Source organism: Bombina bombina, chromosome 4, assembly GCF_027579735.1.
Source record: "Bombina bombina isolate aBomBom1 chromosome 4, aBomBom1.pri, whole genome shotgun sequence".
Taxonomy (NCBI): Eukaryota; Metazoa; Chordata; class Amphibia; order Anura; family Bombinatoridae; genus Bombina; species Bombina bombina.
Genome location: NC_069502.1, coordinates 400992321 through 401015710, shown reverse-complemented (window position 1 = coordinate 401015710; position 23390 = coordinate 400992321). Strand labels below are relative to the sequence as shown.

At 38.1% G+C, this 23390-nt stretch overlaps 1 protein-coding gene across 1 annotated transcript in view; it reads left to right on the top strand.

The window, feature by feature from the left end:
* Nucleotides 1–23390, top strand: part of MCF2L2 (MCF.2 cell line derived transforming sequence-like 2) — a 1253992-nt gene that overhangs the window by 273710 nt on the left and 956892 nt on the right. The window contains 1 exon segment of the mRNA XM_053711855.1: nt 13106–13220. Coding sequence (XP_053567830.1) covers nt 13106–13220 — 115 coding nt within the window.

Here is a 23390-nt window from a genome sequence, read left to right as displayed (position 1 = left end):
TCTATGGGCAAAAAAACTACGGCCGTAGGGTGAAATATACGAGCGTAACTTCTATGTTACGCCGTATATAGGATACCAAACTAGCGCAAAATCTGGCTTTTGCGGGCGACACTGCATATCGGATGGGGCCCAAGATTCCAAAACACTTAGAAGTTTCACTTTGATGGGAAGTTTATTTCTATATTTATTCTTTATTTTCTACATTGATCTAAACCTTAGGAATATCAGCCATATCTGTAAAATAACGGCTGGGTGGCAGCACTAGTTTGAGTGTTTATTGCCACAGTAATACAACATGTTATAATTTAGATTTGTGTGTGCTGTTTCACTCTGAATAACTCTTCTAAACTGTTGTCAATAGACATTGCATCATTAGTTTTAAAGGGACATGAAACCCCAAATTCTTCTTTCATGATTCAGCTAGAGCTTAGATTACCAATTTACTTATATTACTGAATATTTTTCACTCACTTGGTATCCTTTTTTGAAAGAGCAGCAATGTACTACTGGGAGCTAGTTGAACACATTGATGAGCCAATGACAAGAGGCATATATGTGTAGCCACTAATCAATAGCTCGTAGTGCATTGCTACTTCTAAGTCTTCCTAGGTATGCTTTATAACACAGGATACCAAGAGAGCGAAGCAAATTATATAATAGAAGTAAATTGGAAGGGCATTTAAAATTGCATGCTTTATCTGAATTATAAAAGTTTAATTTTGACTTTACTGTCCCATTAACGAAGCACGCTTAGACAAAGTTGTCAGTTACTCTTTTCTTAACAACACATCGGTTGCAGAAAAAGGAACTGATTCTCACACATTATTCTAGAAGGTTATAACAGAGCCTGTATTGCAAGGAGCAAAGGGAAATTGCTACAATGCAAAGATATTAAATACCACTGGTAGTAACAACAACAAAAATATGATAAAGAAAAAATCAACAAATTAATGTTTCTTGTAAACTACAGTCTAGTTCAGTGTGAAGCCTAATAAGAAAGATCATTATCCCTTTATGGTCTTGTTATATAACCAATACATCACTTGTTAATATTTAACATTTACTTTTTCAGTATGCAAATTATTTTTTATTACCTACTACTGCCATTCCAATCTATCAGAAGAGCTGTGCGAAAACATGCAGCTTTGGTGATTGTTAGTTTCATTTACTAAGCCATTCTATCAAAATTTGAATAGCCCCAGATTCAGACCTGGATCATAAGCAACTCACTTTAATGGAGCAGCTTAAAAAAAAAAAGAATTAACACCAGCTAATTTCTTACAGTGGTTCTATTTTAGTGACTTGATCAAACTGCCTCCTTTGTTATTTAGTGAGATCTTTGGCTCTGTGACCAGTAACTTTTTAAACAATGCAATAAAAGTAAAAAAAAGAAAGAAAAAAGAACTATGTTTCAAGCCTGTACACAGCCCTTAATTGTGATTTGCATCATTGCCAATGGACTACAAGTCCCAAGCTTTCTGAGCAGGCACAGTGTTTTAGTATATTTACAACCCATCTAGATTGTAAGTTCCCACGGGAATAGGGCCCTCTGTATTTGTCTGTAAAATTTTGTCTTTTATTGTATTGTTTCTCCATTGTACTGTTATCCTTGAACCCATGGACAGCACTGCGGAATCTGCCGGCGCTTTACAAATAAATAATAATAATAATAAAAATAATAATATGCTCCTCAGAAGAGTAAAAGCTATCACTGATAAATTAAAAGCTAGCGCTAGAAGCATTTTTGCTTCTGAAATGGATGCGTAAGTATCTGTGAATGGTGGAATCAAATGACTGGAAGGAAGTAAAAAGAATACTCAAAAATACTATATATTGATTTTTTGTTATGTTAATCTTATAGTAGACTAGCTGTTGTCCGTGGCTTCGCTTGCATGGATTTTGTGATTTGTAAAAAATAACAAAAAACCTGTCCACTCGCAACGTCTTGTGCCCTCACATGTGTGCCTGATGAGGTTGCACACTCGCTGAGATGAACTTCTTGAGTTTTCATTCATTCTCTGTGTTTCTCATAATCAAAATACTAATTTTTATGTCTGTAACATATTTGGCTTCTGAGATATAGGTATCCTCATAAATCAGCCCCCTTTTGACCCCCCTTAAGTGGATTCTTGGGAAATGGTAAAACGTGTATTGCTTTATTTTAAAGGAGAATCTAAATATCAATTTTCACATCTGTAATATCTTTGGTTTTTGAGATAAAGGTATCCTCATAAATCACCCATCCTCTTTTGTCCACCCTTAACTGTATTTTCGGGAAATGTTTAAATGTTTCTTTGTTTTTAAAGGAGAAACTGAATACCAATTTTCACGTCTGTAACATCGTCGGTTTTTGAGATATAGGTATCATCATAAAAAAATTCACCCCCCTTTTTCACCCCATTAGGGACGTAATTTCCAAAAATCCTTCCTTAGTGGGTGACTACGCCATAAAACAGCGTACCTTCCAAATTTCACGTTCCTAGGTTAAACGGTTTGAGCTGGGCTTTGATGAGTTAGTCAGTCAGTCATTCAGTCGGTCAGTCAAGACCTCTTTTATATATATATAGATAAAAGAGAACGAGAATTCAAAAGGCAGTGACAAAATAATGTTAGTAACGGCTATATATTACACAAGATCTAGTGTAGGTACTATAATGCATACGTTCTCATTCTAGATGCAGATATAACACCTACATTTGAGTTAAAAAACATTTGGGGAGACTTATTTATTGTTTTAAATCATCTCATCTAGTTCAGATATCATGAAAATATGACCCATTAGTGTGCCCTGAGGACTGTAGTTAAAACATTGATCTAGGGTGGTGTCTTTGAAAAGGTATGTTTGATTACGGTTCACTGAGATCTTAATTATGTTAGACAAAGATAGAGTGATTAATGTCACGCATTTTATTTTTTTTATAACAGTAAGGTTATTAATTTGATGAATTGACAATCTGGGAACCTTTTCACAGTTTCTCTTTGTAAGGGAATTAGAAACATATTACACCTTTTTGCACAGCAGCACACAGAAGCAAAAAGTAAGCACTTGAATCAATGGATTCCAACATTATTTCTGAAGAATGCAATGTGTGTTTGGTACAGTCCCCTAACAAGCTTAATTCAATCAAGCTTAATTCATTCAATCAAGCTTAATTCATGTAGAATAAAATATTTTCCACATTACTGTGTCACAAAAAGTGATTGCAATTACAAACAAACCATTTTATAACATATGTATAGTTTTTGAAGAGGATAAAGGTATTGCATTTGATATAAAAAGGACATTGCTTTATATCTTGCATATGAAAGATAAATATATTAACTTGTTAAAATAGTTAGAGGGAAAGAAAACACTAAACATGTATTAATGCATTTCTGTTTACAACTTGCCTTTTAAGTGACATTGTTCTATGAAAGGTGTTTCTTTTTAATGGCCCATTATAATAGAAAAATGAAATGCTCTAATCCATTACATGCATTACAGCATGTCATTTTAAGACTAACAACACTAGACTAAATGTCACTTGGGACTCACAGAGCACTGCTGGTCCAATGGAACTAGTGCTGCTGATTGGATCAGCTGTGTTTTCCACTCTGGACTGGCAGTGCTCTGCGTCTCCCAAGCAGTATTTCTACAGGGTGTTTAATCTCTTTGCAGGGGTTAAACCCACAGTAGTCTAGGGTCTAAAAATGCCATGCTCTTACAGATTAGAACATGTAATTTCTTTTACTATAATGTCCCTTTAATTTCTTAATGACTTTATACTAACTGCAGAGCAGGGGTCAAGTCGAGCGGGAACGCATGGGAGTTCCTGCTCTATTTTTGCAGGAGGAACTAAGTTCCATCTGGACAGAGAACAGAAACACTTCAGTAAACACTGCTGGTGGTGGGAGGAGCTGGAGTCTGCTTAGAGGTATAGGGGGGTAGTTATCAAGCCGTCAACCTCAAATACGCTGGAATTCCGCAGCGTAATTGTGGCGATGCTGATTCGCCTTAGTTATCAAGGGCTCAAGACCGGCAAAAGTAGAATTTTGTGACGTAAACTTCGATCCTCCGGACTCAGTCCGACACAGATCGATTCTTACGTCACTCCAGATGTTCCGCACACAAGTGCGGCACAATCTCACTACTTTTGCTAGTTATCAAATGACTAGCAGGTACGCTCGGCACTTTTACGGCCCAGCGTACCTGGTTTTCAAACCGCCACCCCTGGAGGCGGCGGATCCCATAGGAATCAATGGGAGTCTGACCATAGCGAAAGTACAAGTTCGCTGCTGACAGACATCCCATTGATTTCTATGGGAGCTGTCTGCACCTAACACCCTAACATGTACCCCGAGTCTAAACACCACTAATCTGCCCCCCCTACACCGCCGCAACTAAATAAAGTTATTACCCCCTAAACCGCCGCTCCCGGAGCCCACCGCAACTATAATAAATGTATTAACCCCTAAACCGCCGCTCCCTGAACCCGCCGCAACCTATATTAAATGTATTAACCCCTATCCTGCCCCCCCTACACCGTCGCCACCTATAATAAATTTATTAACCCCTAATCTGCCCCCCCTACACCGTCGCCACCTATAATAAATTTATTAACCCCTAATCTGCCCCCCTACACCGTCGCCACCTATAATAAATTTATTAACCCCTATCCTGCCCCCCACTACGCCGCCGCCACTGTAATAAAATTATTAACCCCTAAACCTAAGTCTAACACTAACCCTAATGCCCCCCTAACTTAAATATTAATTAAATAAATCTAAATAATATTTTTATTATTAACTAAATTAATCCTATTTAAAACTAAATACTTACCTTTAAAATAAACCCTAATATAGCTACAATATAAATAATAATTATATTGTAGCTATCTTAGGATTTATTTTTATTTTACAGGCAACTTTCAATTTATTTTAACTAGGTACAATAGCTATTAAATAGTTATTAACTATTTAATAGTTACCTAGCTAAAATAAACTGAAATTTACCTGTAAAATAAATCCTAACCTAAGTTACAATTACACCTAACACTACACTATACTTATCGGAACAGCCAATAGAATGCGAGCTCAATCTGATTGGCTGATTCCATCAGCCAATCAGATGTTTCCTATCTTAATTCCGATTGGCTGATAGAATCCTATCAGCCAATCGGAATTGAGGGGACGCCATCTTGGATGACGTCCCTTAAAGGAGCCTTCATTCGTCGTAGTCCGTCGGTGAAGAAGGAGGTTCCGCGTCGGCGGGAGGAAGATTCAAGACCCGGCTTGGAAGATGACATCGCCCGGATAGAAGACCTCTTCAACGCCTCTTGGAAGATGACATCGCCCGGATCGAAGACTTCTTCAGCGCCGCCTGGATGATGACTTCATCGGATGGAAGATTTCTTCAGCGCCGCTTGGAGGATTAACTTCTTCCCCTCCGGATGTCCACTTCGGTTCCATCGCTGCTCGGCTGAGTGAAGACGACTCAAGGTAGGATGATCTTCAGGGGATTAGTGTTAGGTTTTTGTAAGGGGGGTTTGGGTTAGATTAGGGGTATGTGGGTGGTGGGTTTTAATGTTGGGGGGGGTTGTATTTTACAGGCAAAAGAGCTGAACTTTTTGGGGCATGCCCCCACAAATGGCCCTTTTAAGGGCTGGTAAGGTAAAAGAGCTTTGAACTTTATTTAATTTAGAATAGGGTAGGGCATTTTTTTTATTTTGGGGGGTTTGTTATTTTATTAGGGGGCTTAGATTAGGTGTAAGTAGCTTAAAATTGTTGTAATATTTTTAAAATGTTTGTAACTTATTTTTTTATTTTTTGTAACTTAGCTTTTTTTATTTTTTGTACTTTAGTTAGTTTATGTAATTGTATTTAATTGTAGTTATTTGTAGGTAGTTTATTTAATTAATTTAATGATAGTGTAGTATTAGGTTTAATTGTAACTTAGGTTAGGATTTATTTTGCAGGTAATTTTGTATTTCTTTTAGCTAGGTAGTTATTAAATAGTTAATAACTATTTAATAACTATTCTAACTAGCTAAAATAAATACAAAGTTACCTGTAAAATAAATATAAATCCTAAGATAGCTACAATATAATTATTATTTATATTGTAGCTATATTAGGGTTTATTTTACAGGTAAGTATTTAGTTTTAAATAGGAATAATTTATTAAAGTATAGTGTAATGTTAGGTGTAATTATAACTTAGGTTAGGATTTATTTTACAGGTAAATTTCAGTTTATTTTAGCTAGGTAAGCTATTAAATAGTTAATAACTAGCTATTGTACCTAGTTAAAATAAATTGAAAGTTGCCTGTAAAATAAAAATAAATCCTAAGATAGCTACAATATAATTATTATTTATATTGTAGCTATATTAGGGTTTATTTTAAAGGTAAGTATTTAGTTTTAAATAGGATTAATTTAGTTAATAATAGAAATATTATTTAGATTTATTTAATTAATATTTAAGTTAGGGGGGCGTTAGGGTTAGGGTTAGACTTAGGTTTAGGGGTTAATAATTTTATTACAGTGGCGGCGGTGTAGTGGGGGGCAGGATAGGGGTTAATAAATTTATTATAGGTGACGACGGTGTAGGGGGGGCAGGATAGGGGTTAATAGGTTTAATATAGGTTGCGGCGGGTTCAGGGAGCGGCAGTTTAGGGGTTAAACTATTTATTTAGTTGCGGCGAGGTGCTGGATCAGCAGGATAGGGGTTAATAACTTTATTATAGAGGGCGACGGTGTAGGGGGGGCAGGATAGGGGTTACTAAGTATAATGTAGGTGGCAGCGGTGTCCGGGAGCGGCGGTTTAGGGGTTAATACATTTATAAGAGTTGCGGCAGGGTCTAGGAGCGGCGGTTTAGGGGTTAGTAAATTTATTGAGTTGCGGGAGGCTCCGGGGGCGCTGGTATAGGGATAGAACAGTGTAGTTTAGTGTGAGTGCTTAGTGACAGGCTAGCAATAAAGCTGGAAAAAAGCCGAAGAGCAGCGAGATCGGATGAGTAATAACTCTCACAGTCCACTGCTCATCGCCCCGCGGCTTTTTGACAGCTTTATAACGTATTCAAGGTCCGCGGCGGCGAAGGTAGGCGAGCTTAGGCGGGCGTATTGGACCGGCGAAGGCAGAAAAGTAGACGGCTTGATAACTACCCCCCATAGTGTGATCCTCTAGTAATGGGTAGTAACACTTTCTACAATACACTAAATGCATGCTGTGTGATCACCCCGAAATGTGTGTAACACATGGTGCTTACATTTCTGTTTGCTCTGGGGTTATTTCGCTCCCCTCAGCAGAAATAGGACTATTACACCTTAAGTGGGCGAGACTTTGTGAAAGAGGAGGATTCTCAGACCCAAAGGCAACCATTCAATCATTTATTGGATTTAATTTGCTTTCATTAACCAAAGTGTGTAGATTCTATACATATAAATACTGTGTGTGTGTATGTATATATATAAAACAATATTAATTGTGAGGGGGTGGAAGTCTTGGTGAGTTCCCGCACTTTATTTTGTAGGACTTGACCCCTGCTGCAGAGTATTTCATTTACTGTAACATGCTCCTTCAGGTTTACTTTTATATTTAAATTAACTGCTTACTGAAAACATCTACCATTGTTCTCACGAATATGCCTATGTGAGACTGCAGGAAGAACACACTTGCTTATCTTTCACTCTCTTACTCTTTATCCTCACTTATTGGTAGCAATTAGCGCTCAGAAAAATAAACAGAGATCCGATCTCTGGTTAATTTTTTAAAAGTGCCCCAAATGCCCTAAAAATAGGAGGCATTATAGTTTTTTAATTTTAAAAAATGTAGCTTTTTAAAAATAAATAAAAAAACAGCTGCACTACGCAGTTTTTGAGGTCTAGTTGGTGGGAGTGGGGTAAACTGCGGCTTTACATTGCTGTCTATGGGAACTGTGTATTCCCAGTAAGTATATATATATATATATATATATATATATATACTTATATACATATATATTTATATTAACACTTAAATATATATATGTATATCAACATATATACAGTATATACAAATGCTGCCTATCGCTGCGCTACTTACCCCCTCGCTGCCCTTAGGTTCTGATGCCATCATCACGTTTGAAAACATTTGTTACCACCTAAGAAACCTATGTGAAAAACTCTTGACTATAATATATCCCAGTATTAAATACAAATTTAGAGAATTCTAAATCATGATGTCAGCAAACACCTTAGCAAAATATTGTCAGAATACATTTTAGAAAAGACTTTAAAGGAATGCTTGTTTTAATTTGTTTGGGCTACAGCCTAACATAACCTTGTTGCTTGGTAATTTATTTTTATGAAATGCTTTTATGTGCCAATGAAAACTATCAGGAACATCAAATTCAACCAGTGAGAAATGGATATTAGTTAAACTGCCTATTAGTTTCACTTTAAATTGAAACAGCCTTTGCTTTGTTTTATACTCTAGTCTAGAGTATGTTTTTTGTTTTGCACCAGTACATTTTAATTCAGACAACTGATAGTGGTGACTCAGCCCCCTGTTTCATGTTTTGCAGAATTAAACATAGAAACTCATTATAATAAATGTTAAAAGGACACTGTGCTATAAAATGTGTTTCCCCTTAATCTGTACCATATGGCTTTTTATACCTACTGCCGAGTATTAAATGTATTGAAAATTGTTCCTTCATGTATATTTTTTTGTATTTGAAATAGCCAGTTTTGCTCATTGAAACCATCACCTGTTATTCTCAAGGACATGCCCATAAAATTGGACTGTGCCTGCAGATAAAGTAGACCTACTAATCAGCTAGATTACGAGTTTTGCGTTATGAGTAAAAAAGCAGCGTTAAGGCTCATAACGCTGCTTTTTTACTACCGCTGCTATTACGAGTCTTGTAGGTACAGCTGTCCCGCACACTTCTTTGGCCGTACCCCAAATTAACTTTTTAACAATTTTCGTAAAGTCTTTTTTCAATGGGACTTCCATTGTGCCGGTATTACAAACTTTTTTTTTAGGTCAAAAAGTGAGCAGTACAGCCTATCCCGCAAGATTCGTAACGCATTCTAAAGTCAGCAGTTTGAGTTTTACACTACAAAGCTGTAGCATAAAACTCATAACTAAAGTGCTAAAAAGTACACTAACACCCATAAACTACCTATAAACCCCTAAACCGAGGCCCTTCCGCATTGCAAACACTAAAATAAAATTATTAACCCCTCATCTGCCGCTCCGGACATTGCCGCCTCTAGAATAAACATATTAACCCCTAAACCGCCACACTTCCGCATCGCAAACACTAGTTAAACATTATTAACCCCTAATCTGCTGTCCCTAACATCGCCGCAACCTACATTAGAGTTATTAACCTCTAATCCGCCGCCCCCAACGTCGCCACCACTATACTACATTTATTAATCCCTAAACCTAAGTCTAACCCTAACCCTAACACCCCCAAACTTAAATATAATTAAAATAAATCAAAATAAAAACTACTATTAATACCTAAATAATTCCTATTTAAAACTTAATATTTACCTGTAAAATAAACCCTAAGCTAACTACAATATAACTAATAGTTAAATTGTATCTAGCTTAGGGTTTTTTTTTTTATTTTACAGGCAAGTTTCTATTTATTTTAACTAGGTAGAATAGTTACTAAATAGTTATTAACTATTTACTAACTACCTAGCTAAAATAAATACAAATTTACCTGTAAAAATCTAACCTGTCTTACACTAACACCTAACCTTACACTACAATTAAATCAATTACCTAAATTAAATACAATTACCTAGATTAAATACAAATACCTAAATTACAAAAAACCCCCACAAAATTACACAAAATAAAAAACACATTACAAGATATTTAAACTAGTTACACCTAATCTAATAGCCCTATCAAAATAAAAAAGCCCCCCCCCCCAAAAAAAAAAAACCCTAACCTAAACTAAACTACCAATAGCCCTTAAGGGCATTGCCCCAAAGATATCAGCTCTTTTACCTGTAAAAAAATACAAACAACCCCCAACAGTAAAACCACCCACCACCCACACAACCAACCCCCCAAATAAAACCCTAACTAAAAAAACCTAAGCTCCCCATTGCCCTGAAAAGGGCATTTGGATGGACATTGCTCTTAAAAGGGCATTTAGCTCTATTGCTGCCCAAACCCTAATCTAAAACTAAAACCCACCCAATAAACCCTTAAAAAACCTAACACTAACCCCCGAAGATCCACTTACAGTTTTGAAGACCGGACATCCATCCTAAATGAAGCCGGGAGAAGTCCTCAGTGAAGTGGCAAGAAGTCCTCAACAAAGCCGGGAGAAGTCTTCATCCAAGCCGGGAGAAGTGGTCCTCCAGACGGGCAGAAGTCTTCATCCAGACGGCATCTTCTATCTTCATCCATCCAGAGCATCCTCTTCTTCCAACGACTACCCAACGAATGAAGGTTCCTTTAAGGGACTTCATCCAAGATGGCGTCCCTTAGATTCCGATTGGCTGATAGAATTCTATCAGCCAATTGGAATTAAGGTTGAAAAAGTCCTATTGGCTGATGCAATCAGCCAATATGATTAAACTTCAATCCTATTGGCTGATCCAATCAGCCAATAGGATTGAGCTCGCAGTCTATTGACTGATTGGAACAGGATTTTTTCAACCTTAATTCCGATTGGCTGATAGAATTCTATCAGCCAATCGGAATCTAAGGGACGCCATCTTGGATGACGTCACTTAAAGAAACCTTCATTTGTTGGGTAGTCATCGGAAGAAGAGGATGCTCCACACCGGATGTCATGAAGAAGGACCTGCTCCTCGCCGGATGGATGAAGATAGAAGATGCCGTCTGGATGAAGACTTCTGCCCGTCTGGAGGACCACTTCTCCCGGCTTGGATGAAGACTTCTCCGGGCTTCGTTGAGGACTTCTTGCCGCTTCGCTGAGGACTTCTCCTGGCTTTGTTTAGGATGGATGTCGGGTCTTCAAAACTGTAAGTGGATCTTCAGGGGTTAGTGTTAGGTTTTTTTAAGGGTTTATTGGGTGGGTTGTAGTTTTAGATTAGGGTTTGGGCAGCAACAGAGCTAAATGCCCTTTTAAGGGCAATGCCCATCCAAATGCCCTTTTCAGGGCAATGGGGAGCTTAGGATTTTTAGTTAGGGTTTTATTTGGGGGGTTGGTTGTGTGGGTGGTGGGTTTTACTGTTGGGGGGGTTGTTTGTATTTTTTTTACAGGTAAAAGACCTGATTTCTTTGGGGCAATGCCCCACAAAAGGCCCTTTTAAGGGCTATTGGTAGTTTAGTTTAGGCTAGGTTTTTTTTTTTGGGGGGGGGGCTTTTTTTATTTTGATAGAGCTATTAGATTAGGTGTAATTAGTTGAAATATCTTGTAATTTGTTTTTTATTTTGCGTAATTTAGTGTTTGTTTTTTTGTAATTTAGGTATTTGTATTTAATTTAGGTAATTGATTTAATTGTAGTGTAAGGTTAGGTGTTAGTGTAAAACAGGTTAGGTTTTATTTTACAGCTAAATTTGTATTTATTTTAACTAGGTAGTTAGTAAATAGCTAATAACTATTTAGTAACTATTCTACCTAGTTAAAATAAATACAAACTTGCCTGCTAAATAAAAATAAAACCTAAGCTAGCTACAATGTAACTATTAGTTATATTGTAGCTAGTTTAGGATTTATTTTACAGGTAAGTATTTAGTTTTAAATAGGATTTATTTAGTTATTAATATTAGGTTTTCTTTAGATTTATTTGAATTATATTTAAGTTAGGGGGTGTTAGGGTTAGGGTTAGACTTAGGTTTAGGGGTTAATAAATTTAGTATAGTAGCGGCGACATTGGGGGCGGTAGATTAGGGGTTAATAAATGAAGATAGGTGGTGGCGATGTTAGGGACGGTAGATTAGGAGTTAATAATATTTAACTAGTGTTTGCGATGCGGGAGTGCGGCGGTTTATGGGGTTAATATGTTTATTATAGGGGCAGCGATGTTGGGGGTGGCAGATTAGGGGTTAATAAGTGTAGGTAGGTGGCAGCGACGTTGGGGGCGGCAGATTAGGGGTTAATAAATGTAGGTAGGTTGTGGCGACATTGTGGACGGGAGATTAGAGGTTAATAAATATAATGTTGGTGTCGGCGATGTTGGGGGCAGCAGATTATGGGTTAATAAATATAATGTAAATGTCGGCGATGTCGGGAGCGGCAGATTAGGGGTTAATAAATATAATGTAGGTGTTGGCGATGTGGGGGCGGCAGATTAGGGGTTAATAAGTATAATGTTGGTGTTGGCGGTGTTGGGGCAGCAGATTAGGGGTTAATAAATATAATGTAGGTGTCGGCGATGTCGGGATCAGCAGATTAGGGGTTAATAAATATAATGTAGGTGTCGGCGATGTCGGGGGCGGCAGATTAGGGGTGTTTAGACTCGGGGTTCATGTTAGGGTGTTAGGAATCAATAGGGCTGCGTTACTGAGCTTTACGCTGCTTTATTGCAGGTGTTAGGCTTTTTTTCAGCCGGCTCTCCCCATTGATATCTATGGGGAAATCTTGCACGAGCACGTAAAACCAGCTCACCGCTAATTTAAGCAGCGCTAGTATTGGAGTGCGGTATGGAGCACAATTTTGCTCTACGCTCACTTCTTGCCTTTTAACGCCGGGTTTCTGAATATCTGTAATACCAGCACTGTAGGTAAGTGAGCGTTGAGAATAAAGTGAAAGTTAGCACCGCACCCCTCATAACGCAAAACTCATAATCTAGCCGAATGTTATCTATGTCTAAAGACACAGCTTATTCAGATACAAAAAATCTCTATCTTTCTTCTTTCTCCCACTGGGATATTAATTAGTGCTGTTGTCTCATGTTTACATAGCCTTTCTAGAGAGAATATGTGAAAAAGGTATTGGTTTCAAATAACAAAATACAAGTAAAGGGGCTAATTGCAAACAATTAAACAAACTTCAGCAGGTAAAATGAACAATTGAAAACACAGGGGAGAAAAGTTTAGAATACAATGTCCCCTTTAAGTATTTTTCAGTTAAGAAATACAAAATGTATGAGGAACAGACATTTTAAATACATAAGAAATGTTCCTTCTTTTTTTTTAACAGGCTATTGGCCCAGCTGAATGAAACAGAAAAAGCATTGGATCAGTTTTGGAGTCGTCACCATCTTAAGTTAGAACAGTGCTTACAGCTACGACACTTTGAACATGAATTTCGAGAGGTAACAATTTTAAAATGAGATAAATCTTTTTATAGTTTTATCAAGTCTATAACAGGTTTACTTTCTTAAACAGATTTCTTTACTTTTAAGAGAAAAAACAACAACTCCTTTGTTATATTATAGGGGCATCTAATCAATGATATTAACAATAACATTGGCTCTACATGCCGTTTCTCTCCCAGTATTTGTGATTTGATGTAGGAGCCAACTGCAACTGCTGATGATTTAATATTCCACAAATGTGTCAAGGTAGGACATGCAGTTTAGCAAAAGATAAACTGATGATGCTCTTTCAGGTCATTTCATTCAAAGGTTTGCATACTATGGCCTGGATGCCAAATCAGGTCACCCCCTGGTCTTGAATGGTACGAAAGCTTAGAATGCTTTTTTTATTTTTATTTTTCAAAATCTATAAAAGAAGGATATTTTGTGGCATGAAAATTATTTAAAATTTAAAATTTCAGTGTAAATAAATAAACTTTAATTTGAATACAGTCATTGTCGTTTTTTATGCATTGCCTATGACTGCCTTTGCTCTACGACTGCAACATTGAGAAGTTGCATTGTATGTGGTGCTGTCATGTCTTTGCACTGTAATGTATGCTGACTCAATAAGGTGCTGATATTCAAAGCTTTGACAGACTAATGAGAAACTGAATTTCTGTCTGACCTCTCAGTCCGACAGTCTGTTAATATATTGCAAAAATGGGGGTGGACCTGCAAAGTGCTGGCAAGTGGCAATGTGTCTTCCATAGGATATAATGGGGACCACTACATCATCAAAACATCGCTGACATCACCACTTGTTGGCATTTTTAGTGGGTGGGGACTGTATTTGAAGTGCCCATCATATAAGTACACACTTCACACATTAAACTGAGTAATCTTAGTTATATATGCCCAATTACATGACCCATATATTACACACAGCACATTTCATTTCCTTTACATGATCCTTACCCCTAAAATGCCCACATACTCGTAGATACAGTCTTTAAAAGAATTTAAAGCGTTAATAAACCCTGGAGGTAGTATCCTGAAACCGTATGTTTCAGAGCAATCAGTATTAGTCTCTGAAGGATCCAATTAAAAATCAAAAGGATCATGCAGCATCATGCAATTAACAATTCAGGCTAATACATAATTAGAATGGGGCAAATAACTTACCATAAGGTTGGTGTATTATCCAGTAAAGGTATCACATCACCCTCACTCTTCCAGGCTGATCTCACCCAACTTTCAGTCAGGAACTATGACACAGTGTAAAAGGCTGAAGGCGTAATTATCCATGCTGCTTGTCTCTTTAATCGCTGCTTTTTTTGAGTTCAGTATCACACCGCCTATTTCCAGAGCACTAATTATGTCCTGCAGTTGCCTGAACTCAATCCTGCCATAGTAATGCGGGAAACATTGTTATTGTATAGCTTTGGTGCCACGCATCCGCCAAGCTAAGCAAACAGTTCTCTAAATTGCCAATGATAATTCAGCTACCCTGATAAAGCAGATGAACAGGGTTGTAAATGGAGAGCATGCAAGGTGCTCGACTGTGCAGAACAATCAGCTTACTGAGCTTAGGTTAAAAAAGGGCACTCTCCAGGGCCCGTATTGCATCTGTAGCCTTGTAGACCTCCCCCCACATGCTCCTTTCAGCCAGTGGGAGGTTAGAACTGATGGGGTGACATCTGAAATCACTTAAAGGGACAGAAGGAGCATGTGCAAAGTTGTCTCAGACAGGGCAGTTTACAAAAAAAATTGTAACCTAACTGCACCACCACAAAGGCATTTCATTTTTTATTATTTTTTTGTTTTGTTTAATTTCCCCCCCAAAAGAACTGATGGGGCACTGCCCCTGTGGATGAGCATCCACTGATCTAACCATATTTATATTACAGCTAAGTAGATAAGAAAATTAATAATTATTCCTTATAGGCAGTCACTACTTCCTGCAGCAACAGATACATTAAGCAATTTACATAAGCATTTTTCCTGAAGCAATCTAGGTTCTTGTTGAATAATGTATCAGTTTTCCATTTTATTAAAGCCTCATAAAAATAAAGTTGGTAATTTGTCATAATCTTCATTATCTGTCTCTGTTCATTATATAAACCTATACATCAGCCTAAGTAGGTTATCCATAAAAAAAATACTCTTTTTTCGGCTATGTGAAGCAGGTTTGCATAAACGAGCCTGCTGCTGCCACATATTTAAGAAGCAGAAACCGCTTCTTTTTCCTCTCCGCCACCTCAGAGGTTGCAAGATCAATCATCCTGACACTCGCTAGTGATTGACATTTCCTGCTCTAGCGCTATTGGTTGCGCCGGAACAGGGGGCAGCATTGCACAAGAATCCTCTTGTGCAATGTTAAATTTTACCGTACAATGCAACATTGCATGTGGCGGTTGCAGGTGGACAGGTTAACTACTTGCGAACCTCTCCGCCTGCAGGGATCGTAAATCTAGCCCTAACTGACATTATAAATAATAATGGTTGATTTTACAATGTGCTGGGGAACTTGAATGATATCTACAGGATAATAAAGAAACACACACATATATCTGTAGGTATGTATGTATTAAGTGCCAATGCATAGATGAACATGGAGTATGCAAGCGGATAGGGTCTCACAGAGCAGCTTAAAAAAGTGATATGAGCCCCTAATATGCTCCCTTTAACTAAAAACATAACTAATAAACGAAAAATAATAATAAGGCATCCACCACCTGCATTTATCTCCTTAGCTATCTGGACATTTTATAAGCTATTTAGTATATTTGCATTGTTTTTAAAATCAAACTCTCTGGGCAAATAAATAATGAACTAAAATGAGCTGCATATACATACACATTCACTCACATATGCAGACACACACAAATATACATACTTGCACATATATACAGTTGTATGCAAAAGTTTAGGCACCCCTGACAATTTACATGATTTTCATTTATATATAATTGGGTGTTTGGATCAGCAATTTCATTTTGATCTATCAAATAACTGAAGGACACAGTAATATTTCAGTAGTGAAATGAGGTTTATTGGATTAACAGAAAATGTGCAATATGCATCAAAACGAAATTAGACAGGTGCATAAATTTGGGCACCCCAACAGAAATATAGCATCAATATTTAGTAGAGGCTCCTTTAGCAGAAATAACAGCCTCTAGGCGCTTCCTATAGCCTGTAATGAGTGTCTGGATTCTGGATTAAGGTATTTTGGACCATTCCTCCTTGCAAAACACCTCCAGTTCAGTTAGGTTTGATGGTTGCCGGGCATGGACAGGCCGCTTCAATTCACCCCACAGATTTTCAATGATATTCAGGTCTGGGGACTGGGATGGCCATTCCAGAACATTGTACTTGTTCCTCTGCATAAATGCCAGAGTAGATTTTGAGCAGTGTTTTGGGTTATTGTCTTGTTGAAAAATCCAGCCCCAGCGAAACTTCAACTTTGTGACTGATTCCTCAACATTATTCTTAAAGGGACAATCTAGACCAAAATAAACTTTCATAATTCAGATAGAGCATGCAATTTTAAACAATTTTCCAATTTACTTTTATTACCAATTTTGCTTTGTTCTCTTGGTATTCTTAGTTGAAAGCTTAACCTAGGAGGTTCATATGCTAATTTCTTAGACCTTGAAGCCCACCTCTTTCAGATTGCATTTTAACAGTTTTTCACCACTAGAGGGTGTTAGTTCACGTATTTCATATAGATAACACTGTGCTCTTGCACGAGAAGTTATCTGGGAGCAGGCACTGATTGGCTAGACTGCAAGTCTGTCAAAAGAACTGAAAAAAGGGGCAGTTTGCAGAGGCTTAGATACAAGATAATCACAGAGGTTAAAAGTATATTATTATAACTGTGTTGGTTATGCAAAACTGGGAAATGGGTAATAAAGGGATTATCTATCTTTTAAAACAATACAAATTCTGGTGTAGACTGTCCCTTTAAGTATATGCTGATATTGAGTGGAATCCATGTGACCCTCAACTTTAACAAGATTCCCAGTACCAGCACTGGCCACACAGCCCCCAGCATGATGGAACATCAACCAAATTTTACTGTGAGTAGCAAGTGTTTGTCTTTGAACGCTGTGTTCATTTGCTACCATGCATAACGCTCCTTGTTATGACCAAATAACTGAATTTTTGTTTCATCAGTCCAGAGCACCTTTTTCCAAAATGAAGCTGGCTTGTCCAAATGTGCGTTTGCATACCTCAAGCGACTCTGTTTGTGGCGTTTGTGCAGAAAAAGCTTCTTCCACATCACTCTCCCATACAGCTTCTACTTGTGCAAAGTGCGCTGAATTGTTGAACGATGCACAGTGACACCATCTGCAGCAAGATGATATTGTAGGTCTTTGGAGGTGGTCTGTGGGCTGTTATTGACCGTTCTCACCATCCTTTGCCTCTCCGATATTTTACTTGGCCTGCCACTTATGGCCTTAACAAGAACTGTGCCTGTGGTCTTCCATTTCCTCACTATCGGCTAGATTTAGAGTTTGGCGTTATTCGTCAAAACCAGCGTTAGAGGCTCCTAACGCTGGTTTTGGGCTACCGCTGGTATTTAGAGTCAGTCAGGAAAGGGTCTAACGCTCACTTTGCAGCCGCGACTTTTCCATACCGCAGATCCCCTTACGTCAATTGCGTATCCTATCTTTTCAATGGGATCTTTCTAACGCCGGTATTTAGAGTCGTGGCTGAAGTGAGCGTTAGAAATCTAACGACAAAACTCCAGCTGCAGAAAAAAAGTCAGTAGTTAAGAGCTTTATGGGCTAACGCGGGTTTATAAAGCTCTTAACTACTGTGCTCTAAAGTACACTAACACCCATAAACTACCTATGTACCCCTAAACCGAGGCCCCCCCCACATCGCCGCCACTCTATTAAAATTTTTTAACCCCTAATCTGCCGACCGCACACCGCCGCCACCTACGTTATCCCTATGTACCCCTAATCTGCTGCCCCTAATACCGCCGACACCTACATAATATTTATTAACCCCTAATCTGCCGCCCCCGCTTTCGCTGACACCTGCATATTTTTTTTAACCCCTAATCTGCCGCTCCGTACACCACCACAACCTACATTATACCTATGTACCCCTAATCTGCTGCCCCTAACACAGCCAACCCCTATATTATATTTATTAACCCCTAATCTGCCGCCCCCAACGTCGCCTCCACCTACCTACAATTATTAACCCCTAATCTGCCGACCGGACCACACCGCTACTATAATAAATGTATTAACCCCTAAAGCTAAGTCTAACCCTAACACTAACACCCCCCTAACTTAAATATAATTTAAATCTAACGAAATAAATTAACTCTTATTAAATAAATTATTCCTATTTAAAGCTAAATACTTACCTGTAAAATAAAGCCTAATATAGCTACAATATAAATTAGAATTATATTGTAGCTATTTTAGGATTAATATTTATTTTACAGGCAACTTTGTATTTATTTTAACCAGGTACAATAGCTATTAAATAGTTATTTACTATTTAATAGCTACCTAGTTAAAATAATTACAAAATTACCTGTAAAATAAATCCTAACCTAAGTTACAATTAAACCTAACACTACACTATCAATAAATTAATTAAATACAATACCTACAATTATCTACAATTAAACCTAACACTACACTATCAATAAATTAATTAAATACAATACCTACAAATAAATACAATTAAATAAACTAACTAAAGTACAAAAAATAAAAAATAACTAAGTTACAAAAAATAAAAAAATATTTACAAACATTAGAAAAATATTACAACAATTTTAAACTAATTACACCTACTCTAAGCCCCCTAATAAAATAACAAAGCCCCCCAAAATAAAAAAATGCCCTACCCTATTCTAAATTAAAAAAGTTCAAAGCTCTTTTACCTTACCAGCCCTGAAAAGGGCCATTTGCGAGGCATGCCCCAAAGAATTCAGCTCTTTTGCCTGTAAAAAAAACACATACAATTCCCCCCCCCCAACATTACAACCCACCACCCACATACCCCTAATCTAACCCAAACCCCCATTAAATAAACCTAACACTAAGCCCCTGAAGATCTCCCTACCTTGTATTCACCACACCGGGTTCACCGATCGGTCCAGAAGAGCCTCCGATGTCTTCATCCAAGCCCAAGCGGGGGCTAAAGAGTGACGTCCATCCTCCGGCTGAAGTCTTGATCCAAGCGGCAAATGAAGAAGTCCATCTTCGGGAAGAAATCTTCATCCTATCCGGGCAGAAGAGGACATCCGGACCGGCAAACATCTTCATCCAAGCCGCATCTTCTATGTTGTTCCATCCGATGACGAGCGGCTGATCTTGAAGGCCTCCGGCGCAGATCCATCCTCTTCGTTCGACGTCCAACTGAAGAATGAAGGTTCCTTTAAGGGACGTCATCCAAGATGGCGTCCCTCGAATTCCGATTGGCTGATAGGATTCTATCAGCCAATCGGAATTAAGGTAGGAAAATTCTGATTGGCTGATGGAATCAGCCACTCAGATTGAAGTTCAATCCGATTGGCTGATCCAATCAGCCAATAAGATTGAGCTCGCATTCTATTGGCTGTTCCGATCAGCCAATAGAATGCGAGCTCAATCTGATTGGCTGATCCAATCAGCCAATCAAATTGAACTTGAATCTGATTGGCTGATTCCATCAGCCAATCAGAATTTTCCTACCTTAATCCTGATTGGCTGATAGAATCCTATCAGCCAATCGGAATTCGAGGGACACCATCTTGGATGACGTCCCTTAAAGGAACCTTCATTCTTCAGTTGGACGTCGAACAAAGAGGATGGATCCGCGCCGGAGGTCTTCAAGATCAGCCGCTTGTCATCGGATGGAACAACATAGAATATGCGGCTTGGATGAAGATGTTTGCCGGTCCGGATGTCCTCTTCTGCCCGGATAGGATGAAGATTTCTTCCCGAAGATGGACTTCTACATTTGCCGCTTGGATCAAGACTTCAGCCGGAGGATGGACGTCACTCTTCAGCCCCCGCTTGGGCTTGGAGGAAGACATCGGAGGCTCTCCTGGACCGATCGGTGAACCCGGTGTGGTGAATACAAGGTAGGGAGATCTTCAGGGGCTTAGTGTTAGGTTTATTTAAGGGGGGTTTGGGTTAGATTAGGGGTATGTGGGTGGTGGGTTGTAATGTTGGGGGGGGTATTGTATGTGTTTTTTTACAGGCAAAAGAGCTGAATTCTTTGGGGCATGACCCGCAAATGGCCCTTTTCAGGGCTGGTAAGGTAAAAGAGCTTTGAACTTTTTTAATTTAGAATAGGGTAGGGCATTTTTTTTATTTTGGGGGGCTTTGTTATTTTATTAGGGGGCTTAGAGTAGTAAATATTTTTTTTTTTTTGTAACTTAGTTCTTTTTTATTTTTTGTACTTTAGTTAGTTTATATCATTGTATTTATTTGTAGATATTGTATTTAATTAATTTATTGATAGTGTAGTGTTAGGTTTAATTGTAGATAATTGTAGGTAGTTTATTTAATTAATTTATTGATAGTGTAGTGTTAGGTTTAATTGTAACGTAGGTTAGGATTTATTTTACAGGTAATTTTGTAATTATTTTAACTAGGTAGCTATTAAATAGTTATTAACTATTTAATAGCTATTGTACCTGGTTAAAATAAATACAAAGTTGCCTGTAAAATAAATATTAATCCTGAAATAGCTACAATATAATTATAATTTATATTGTAGCTATATTAGGATTTATTTTACAGGTAAGTATTTAGCTTTAAATAGGAATAATTTATTTAATAAGAGTTAATTTATTTCGTTAGATTTAAATTATATTTAATTTAGGGGGTGTTAGTGTTAGGGTTAGACTTAGCTTTAGGGGTTAATACATTTATTAGAGTAGCGGTGCGGTCTGGTCGGCAGATTAGGGGTTAATTATTGTAGGTAGGTGGAGGCGACGTTGGGGGCGGCAGATTAGGGGTTAATAAATATAATATAGGGGTCGGCGGGGTTAGGGGCAGCAGATTAGGGGTACATAGGTATAATGTAGGTTGCGGCGGTGTACGGAGCGGCAGATTAGGGGTTAAAAAAAATATGCAGGTGTCAGCGATAGCGGGGGCGGCAGATTAGGGGTTAATAAATATAATATAGGGGTCGGCGGTGTTAGGGGCAGCAGATTAGGGGTACATAGGGATAACGTAGGTTGCGGCGCTGTACGGAGCAGCAGATTAGGGGTTAATAATAATATGCAGGGGTCAGCGATAGCGGGTTCGGCAGATTAGGGGTTAATAAGTGAAAGGTTAGGGGTGTTTAGACTCGGGGTACATGTTAGGGTGTTAGGTGCAGACTTAGGTAGTGTTTCCCCATAGGAAACAATGGGGCTGCGTTAGGAGCTGAACACTGCTTTTTTGCAGGTGTTAGGTTTTTTTTCAGCTCAAACAGCCCCATTGTTTCCTATGGGGGAATCGTGCACAAGCACGTTTTTGAAGCTGGCCGCGTCCGTAAGCACCGCTGGTATCAATAGTTGCAGTGGCGTTAAATATGCTCTACGCTCCCTTTTTTGGAGCCTAACGCAGCCCTTCTGTGAACTCTAAATACCAGCGGTATTTAAAAGGTGCGGGGAAAAAAAAGCATGCGTAGCTAACACACCCCTTTGGCCGCAGAACTCTAAATCTAGCCGTATGTTCCTTACAGTGGACACTGACAGCTTAACTCTCTACAATAGCTTTTTGTAGCTTTCCCCTAAACCATAATGTTGAACAATCTTTGTTTTCAGGTCATTTGAGAGTTGTTTTGAGACCCCCATGTTGCCACTCTTCAGAGGAGAGTCTAAGAGAACAACAACTTGCAATTGGCCACCTTAAATATCTTTTCTCATGATTGAATGCACCTGTCTATGAAGTTCAAGGCTTAATGGGCTTACCAAACCAATTGTGTGTTCCAATTAATCAGTGCTAGGTAGTTACAGGTATTCAAATCAACAAAATGACAAGGGTGCCCAAATTTATGCACCTGTCTAATTTAGTTTGGATGCATATTGAACATTTTCTGTTAATCCAATAAACCTAATTTCGCTTATGAAATATTACTGTGTCCTTCAGTTATTTGATAGATCAAAATGAAATTGCTGATCCAAACACACATTTATTTATAAATGAAAATCATGGAAATTGTCAGGGGTGCCTAAACTTTTGCATACAGCTGTACATACACACACACACATACAAACACACACACATTACACTGACACACACATATATATAGACACACTCATACATATACAAACAAATATATATATACACACACATATATACACACACACACATTACACTCATACACACACACACATATACATAGACACACGCATACATATACAAACAAATATAAGTACACACACACATATATACACACTCACAAACACGCACACACATACCCAATAAGGGCACCGAGCGACATTAATACAAAGAAGTGTATCTGCATAAATATTCCTTTATCAACAAGGTAATTTGTAAAGAGTTGAAGACATTTAGTCAAACAAAATTTACATTTAAAGGGACAGTATAGTCAAAATTAAACAACCTTCCAATTTACTTTTATCATCAAATTTGCTTTTTTTCTCTTGGTATTCTTTATTGAAAGCTAAACCTAGGTAGGCTCATATGATAATTTTTAAAACCTTGAAGGCCGCCTCTTATCTGAGTACATTTTGACTGGTTTTCACAGCCAGACAGCGCTAGTTCATGTGTGCCATATAGATAACAATTTGCTCACTCCCGTGTGGAATTATAAAATATAGAATGTGGAGTTATAAATATAATTAATATCAGATAGGATTAGTCAGGATTCAGTTAGCAACAACCAGTTTTAGAAGCATGGGTTTAGAACAACTACCCAGAGGGCAGAAGATATACAAAAGTTGTTCAGCAGGATACAGTATGCAGATAATGGTTAACAGTAAACAGCATGGAGGTAATGGTTACTGTATAGAGGTAATGGCCAGCGGGTTGGGCAAACAGGAATGTCAGTGAGCACTGACCAAAAGTAGTTTATAAGACAACCAAGCATGTAGACTCTTGTGCAGTTCTTAAATAGCATTAGCAATATTGCAATGCTGGGTAGTGCGCCAAGAGGCAATGGGACCTATTTATCAAGCTGTCAACCACAAATACGCTGGAATTCCGC